The 7,631-nt window shown below is 35.5% G+C and overlaps 1 protein-coding gene across 1 annotated transcript; it reads right to left on the bottom strand.

The window, feature by feature from the left end:
* On the bottom strand, positions 1-7,209 carry LOC130446652 (dynein axonemal light chain 1). Its single transcript, XM_056783022.1, has 3 exons — positions 7,014-7,209; positions 2,352-2,549; positions 1-167 (listed from the first exon to the last, which is right to left on the bottom strand). The coding sequence occupies exons 1-3, from the start codon at positions 7,207-7,209 to the stop codon at positions 1-3; spliced, it is 561 nt and encodes a 186-aa protein (XP_056639000.1).
* Between the last annotated feature and the right edge of the window lie 422 nt (positions 7,210-7,631).

Below are 7,631 nucleotides of genomic sequence, written 5' to 3'. Positions count from 1 at the left end.
TCATTCTTCATCTCTGAGTATAGGTTCTCCATCTAATTTTTTTAAATTTGGTAAGCGTTTGGCTGCCTCGACTCTGAAAACGGCCTCATCAGTATTGTCGTAAAGGGGATTCCCAACAAATAATAAATCTTCCAGTGCTGGTAATTCGGAAAATTTATTGAATTCTCCTAAAAAGAATATACATGGTAAAAAACATGAATTGTACGTGCGGTTGAAAAAATCTTCAACATTCCTGGAGAGTTAAGAGATTGTATTTTTGATATAGTTTTCAGTTACTATACAAACTGATTTATATTTATTTTGATAATTTTTCAAAATACACTGTCTGAAAAAGTAGGTAAACCGCATATCAACCAATATTTTTTGTTAGGCACATTGATATCATCTAAAGAAATTTCTTTCCAAGCTACCTCATTTTCATGATTAGTTTTAGATAAAGCTGCAAATTTCATCAACATCCTACGACAAATCATGTCCAGGACATATTCAATAGTATTCAATAGATAGATATTGGTAAGCGAGGTTAACTATTAATATGATGTTGATCCATGAATACTACAAATTTGTTTACCCTTGTATTTCATTTGTCTTGTATTATGTGAAGATATGGAATGGCACATGGTTCCACAACTTCTTCACCATGACGCCAGACTGTCAGGTTACATAAAATAGAAACTAATGGTGATCTGTTACAATATTCATTTGTCCCCGAGAAGGACTTGATTTTATTGCTGGTTCCGGTGAATTCTCTTTACAACAAAGCCGATAGCTACGGCTCAGTTGTAAGGGGTAAGACCCAATGTATACGTAAATAAAAAACACCAAAACTTCGTATTTGGCGAAAACTGTACACCAATCATCCTCAAATGCTCTTCAAACTACCGGTTTACGATGGCCCGCACGTTGTTTTTTAATTATATATCAACTTCAAGTAACCCAACTATACAACCTCTTGTAAAGTCACATAGACGAATTCTATGCACTGTGGATATTTTGCTTCATAAAAAATGAAAAAGTCACTACTTAGAAAATCCTAAATTTCTTGAAAAATCAATAATGTTAACGTCACAAACTATTCACAAACTCAAGCTTTTGGTCAGTTTTCTTGGTAATAGTGAATTGGGTTGACCATGGAGAGGTACGTTCTTTGAGGGCAACTCAGAGCCATTAACATGGCGGCGAGTCGATCGCGCTACTATTGTAGCAGCGCCATGTCATGCTTCGTGGACCTTGGTCGTCTACGTTACAATTGAGATACGCACCCACACCAAAAGTTAAATTTTTAGTCAATAACCTTATTAACTAATATTTTTTCTAAATGAATTGTCGTATAAGTATGTGTTTATGGTACTAAAGGAAAAAACTTTGCTATAATTTAAGTTGAAATATTGGTAGTATTCTTAGGAGCACTCGAACAATTAAAAATTTGGCCTTGCTATAGTAGATGAGCCTAGCAAGTAACAATTACAAACCATGACCATATGAACACTCCCTTTTGAGGTTTTAAATACGTGCCGTTACAGTTAAGTATTTTCTTTTTCAGCGTTTATAATCTTTCCAACTCAGATGGGAAGACATTGGTTTCAAAATTATTCCATTGTCAGTATACAATTAAATTTCATTTATGAAAAGGTTATGACTGAAAAAAAACTAAAATGATTTACATGACAAGCAACTAATATAAAAAATATTTGCGGTAAAGTTATACGATGGTATTCAAGTAATGTTCATGGTGTTTCGCCTGATTCAATGTTTCACGTAAATGATAGAGCTTATTATGTAGTTCCAGTGAAAGTGATTATATTTATTATTACAATTCTATCTTTAACTTTAACATCTAATGTATAATATTGGCCTTGTTTGAAGACGTGTTTCCTGCAAGACCATTTGCAGTGATTGAGGTTTGGTAAAAAGAAAGTGATACTTATTAATTTGTGTCCTACATTTATCCAGTGAATAAACTAATTAGTGTTTACTTGTTAGAATAGACTTGCATAGTCCACTTCATTTATTAATGAACCCTCAAGAAATAATAAACCCCATAATAACAACTAGATTTGAAAATCATATTGATACGGGCAATACATGACTTTCCAAGAATATCTCAATCACTTCCAAGAAATGTAGTTTATTGGCATGAAATAAAGGCAGGTATTCAACTCCTATTTCCATTCAGGGTTTCAATTATTTTGTCTTCCGCCGCTAGACGGTTGATGTAATTTAATTCAACCTATAAACTCCAACCCTTACAAATAAGTGTGGCAAACCCCTGCATATTTTTGAAGTTTTTATAGGGACCGAAAATAGAGTTTGGTACGTTTCGAAATTGAAACCATGTACTATATACTTACCCCAGTCTTTAATAACATTATTCCCAATATATAATACTTTAAGTTTTTTCAAAACTGCAACGCCCTTGACTTTTTCGATCAAATTATAAGATATCCATAATTCTTCTAATGTATCGGCCACTCCTTCCAATCCAGAAAATGATTTGATGTAATTCCTCGCCAGTGATAAGATCTTCAAGTTCTTCAGAGCGCTAATACCTAAAATAAACTAGTTCCCAGCTAGACACAAAAAATCTTAGTATTAATTATGGTTAGTGTATTGTAGTGTTTAGGTGACTAAGAACCAATGCAATCATTTATTATCATGTCGTGTACTAACCTATTGTGTATAGACTCACGTTAGAGCTGGCAAGTCTCTAGATATCAAAGCGTATTTAAAGTAAAAGTCCGAGTTAGAAAGAGTTACATGTCATTATCCAAATAGATCCTTTCGAGCCTCAATAGCTTGACAAAGCTTCAAATTCGTTCATTATCCAAGAATAAGACTCGACTGTGTCGCATTCAGAGTTCTGTTGGTGAATGGTGAATATTTTTGTTTGATGCATTATTAAATAATATCGGCATTATGTCTCTAGGATCGAAGACGAGTGTATCAAGAGACCTGTGGTGAGAAATATTTTTTTCATTGAAAACAAGAGGAAAGCAAGATGTCTAATATCAGAAGACATTATGGAACAAAACAGCTCCAAAATACAACGATTTCACTGGGAATATACGAAAAGACAAAGTCAAAGAACTGAACGGTAAATTAAAGTGTCAACAAAACGCCAAGTAAATGACGAGTTTGAAATAGCAGTAAAATCCAGTTTTATTACGCGCAAGATCTTAAGAAAAAACGGAAGCCGTTTCAAAATAGGGAGCTAGCTAAAAATTGTTGAAGAGAAGTGGCGAATAGTATATTACAGTACAAGGGCCGAAAGTTAAATTTTCGGCCCTGCTCGTCATGATGCCCGAAGCGAAGCGAGCAGGAAGTAAATGTTCAACTTTCGTCCCTGCTACTGCTACTGGCGACGAAAGAACGTACTTTCGAACGAGGTATGAAGAAAAGTAGCTTTACCAGAAAAAAAATATTAGATATTGAAAGATATTCACTTGCAATCGATAAAAGCAGTGATGTTCTGACACTACTCAGTTTTGTATTTTTGAGCGTGTAGTTGTTATCAGTTTTCAAGTAACAGAAGAACTACTAGCTTCAGTTCCTATGAAAGACACAATTAAAGAATATGATATTTATCGTGAAGTGAAAAACATGTTAATAAAGTTCAATTTAAATATTAAATTACTACATGGCATATTATCTGATGGTGCGTCTGCCATGATAGGAAGCAAACAAAGGGCTGTTGGCTATTTTGCAACAGAGAGGAGTAATATTTTGGCCATAATTTTCATTTGGGGCCAGAGGCCACAAGTTCGTTGGCTAGGTGCGGGAAGAATGCTAAAATGAGTATATGACTTGCGTAAAGAAATAATAACGTTTTCAAACAATCTCAATGAGTCTCAGCTAGCAGCAGATTTGGAAAACAATAAGTAGGTAAATGATTTATGTTTTCTAGTTGATATGATCCAACACCTCAATAAGATGAACATCAAGCTTCAAGGTAATGATAACAAGATCAACAACCTGTTTGATTTAGTAAAATCATTTGATGTTGAACTAGATTTATGGCAGTCACAGACACTGGTCTGCTGGAAAATTTTCCAACCTTGAACAATTTTGCTGAACATTCGGAATCTAGCATTGATGTGGCTAAATATGCTTCTCTTGTAGGGAATCTTCAAAATGAGTTTTAACAACGATTTATCTACCATTCGTTACTGATATTACGACAGTGCTCATTAATTTTCAGATGTAAATAATCGATTCAGTGTAACAACGAGGAAATAAAATTATTCAAGAATAATGCAACTTTTTTTGGAAGCACATACTTGTGCGAACTTTTTCATTTTCTTTATTAAAACAAATAAAATTAAAGTGTCGTACCCGTCTGTCTGATAAACATTGTCCAACAACAAAAAGAAGCACTCGAAAAGGAAATGCTGTGAAAGAATTGACAATGGCTGTGGAGACGGATATAAGTTCGCCATGAGAGGCATATTCGGCTTTCCAGCCAGACCATAGACTCCGTAGAGTACGTATTCAAAGAGTTATTCCCAGCACATCAAGACGTGATAGTTAAATGAGCTACTGACAGCAAGCAGCTTAAAAATGGTAAAACACAAGGACTGGGTAATATACCGCCTAAAATATTAAAGGCAGCTGTCGAAGCAAATCCGGACTGCCTCCTAATAGTGTATAATAACCTAGCAGATTCTTCAGACTTTCCATCATCGTTCAGACCCATCTGTCTTTTCGATGTAGAGGAGAAACTGTCCGAGCACCTGATTGTCGAAAAAAAAATACAGCGTACTGGAGTTTTATCAAAATGGTAGTACGGATTCAGGAAAGGAAGACAGAATCTCGATGCGCATCGTAGCAACACATTCTCAATGAGCTCAGATTGAGAAAAATCGATGAACTTCATTGCATCGTAACTGTCGAATAGAATGATAATCGCCGAGGCAGAAAACGACTCCAGGATCTTCGAACGTGAACAATGGCGTACCACAGGGATGAGTACTGGGCTCAAATCTGTGGACCATCTTGTATCTTTAGAATATAGATGCCACAGGGAGCACTTTACTGCTTTAGTAGTAATTGTGTTACCTAGGCGTTTGACTAGATACAAAACTCAGTTTCAAATACCACGTTGAAAAGTCAACAGAAAAAGTAGAAAAAACTCTTTCAGCTCTGATGAGTATAATGTCAAACATTGGCGGTCCAAGTACATCTAAGAGGAAAATTGTTTCGAGTGTGGTCCATAGCCAGATTTTGTACGGCGTACCAATATGGCGTCAACGAAAGAAAAACTTTTAACGCAAAGCTGATATGACTACTAGATTACTATAGGTATATACACCGCCTACCAGACTGTATTTGTTGAAGAAATAGGGGTAATCGCAGGGCTGGTTCCTACGGAGCTGCAAGTAAAAGAGACGAATGACAGGTACGACGGAATTTCGAAGGCTAACGCAAAAACAAATCTTATCCAGAAGTGGCAAGTGAAATGGAACAATGGAACATTTTGCCAATGGACCCACCGACTCATTTCTATTATCGAAGACTGGGTGATCAAGAAGCATTAGGAAACTGACTACTTCTTAAGACAAGCACTGGCCGTAGATGCTTTCGCAGGTACCTTCATACCAGACGGATATCATACACTCATAAATACACCTACTGCAGTGTGGAAGACGATGCAGAGCATACCCTCCTCCACTGCGCCAGATGGGAGGAAGTGAGAAACTTGTATTCCCAGAACCGTGGACGAAGTTTAATATTGCCAACGTGATGGAATGCTTGTTAGTATCAGAGGATTCCTGGAGGTACGCGTATTAAGCGATACGGGCTATAATATAAACCAAGGAGTTGGATAGTAAGAACTAGACATAACGAAAGACAGCCTTTGCAATGAAGCAATGCGAGAGTGGACACCATTGCAGAGTGCGGGAACCCAGGGGTGGTTTTAGTCGGTAAGAGTACGATACTACCCGACGACTCCGGGTGTCTATGAGGATTTCCCCTCTGACAAGAATAAAAAAAAGTGTGATTGATGCTGAGCCCAACCACCTGCGGTCACTGACAGTACTATAGTATTAAACTAATTGATCGTGAGATGAACCATTGTTGATTTTCAGTTTTTATATTTTTGCTTAATAAAAATGAGCATCATTCAATCTAACAACGTATTAATTCATTTTTTGACCTAACAACAACTTCTAGGTTTGAATAATTTGATATTAGATCAGTTTGTTTAGATTCTCATTACCGCCTGCCATTATTCATTTGAAATTACATTTGTCCCTCACAAAGTAAAAGGTTGGGCACCCCTGTCTTTAAGGTACTTGTGGAGGAGAACATATCCCACCCCCTCACCCACCAAGTACAGAAGAAAAAAAAATTGTTTGGAACAATTTCTATGAGTGGATACATGGATTGATTAACTTTGTACTTCAGATACTGTTCAAGGTAAATTCAACAACACTACTCAGTAATCATATACTTACTTCAAACTTTTTGTAAACTGATATATTTACTACATTGTCGGGTATGGTAGTAGCTGAGGATGTAGAAATATTGAACTATCTTGTCGAAGAAATAGAAACATATTGGTCTGGTTTCAACTGCAGAATGTTACAGATACCCCTAATCCAGTACCCAGTCTTACCACTGATGAAAATGTGAAAAACATAATCAAGAAATCTGACTGTTCATATACTTCTTGTTTTGCCAGAGGAGAAAAAGAGAATATTCCATCACCAGTACAAAAAAACGTAAGTATGAAATTGTCTTCTATCAAGATGCTCCTCATCAAATGTATTTATTATATGTTATTTTATTCGTTTTATTTTATACCAGTAATGTTCATTTATGGCATCTGTTATCTGTTATGGCATCTGTTATCTACCTAAATATAGTTGTTTATTCTTTGATTTACAGCGAGTGTCACTTCCTGGGGAATCTCTAGCCAGGAAATATAAGGTTACAGTTTATAACCAATCATTTTTTTAAGAGCGTGGTAATTATGAAAAAGCGTCAAATATTCGTAAATATCATGTACTCACCAGCTATTTTTTCGATCATATTTGTAGACAAGCTAAGCTTAACGCATTTAGTTAGAGCCGAAAGAGAATTGTCCATTTTTTCGATGGGTGGCCATTGGAACTGAAAACCCACTTCCAAAGCTTCGCCAATATTTTGATCTGGGTGTTTTTCTTCCCATCTTTTTATAGCATCTTTTATAGTTGTTGGTTTTGACATGTTTTATTTAAATTTATTCTGACACGACGTTTAACCTATATGTTGTCAGGTTTCTATGGGAAGTTGCTTATTGATTTAATAAACATACATGGTAAATCTTATTACTCATTCCATAATTATGGATTGGTAATAGCTATGAATATCTAGGATCTACATATATTCACAGAGGATGGGAAAAGAGAAAAAAAGATCATCAAGACTGTATTACACAATAAAATAATACCATTCATAATAATAACACTACGGATAGTACCATAGGTGAAATTGTACATTGAGAAAGAACGATTTTTGAACCAAATAACATTTTTATATCACGTATATTGATGACATCAATTCTCTCTTCTAGTTTATAGTAACTCGATACTGATACCAAAAAACATGCTTATGTTTTTCAAAATGAATTGCGGAGATAATATACATAT

The sequence above is a fragment of the Diorhabda sublineata genome, chromosome 7 (assembly GCF_026230105.1).
Source record: "Diorhabda sublineata isolate icDioSubl1.1 chromosome 7, icDioSubl1.1, whole genome shotgun sequence".
In the NCBI taxonomy this organism is placed as follows: Eukaryota; Metazoa; Arthropoda; class Insecta; order Coleoptera; family Chrysomelidae; genus Diorhabda; species Diorhabda sublineata.
The sequence above is the reverse complement of the archived record's forward strand: the minus strand, read 5'-3'. Positions and strand labels throughout refer to the sequence as shown.

Excerpts from the sequence above, each read along its gene's own strand:
- LOC130446652 (XM_056783022.1), bottom strand. The coding sequence starts at position 7,209 with ATGTCAAAACCAACAACTATAAAAGATGCTATAAAAAGATGGGAAGAA. Across the intron at positions 2,550-7,013 it reads TATGATCGAAAAAATAGCTG|GTATTAGCGCTCTGAAGAAC; the intron begins GTGAGTACATGA and ends AGTTTATTTTAG. Across the intron at positions 168-2,351 it reads TAATGTTATTAAAGACTGGG|GAGAATTCAATAAATTTTCC; the intron begins GTAAGTATATAG and ends TATTCTTTTTAG.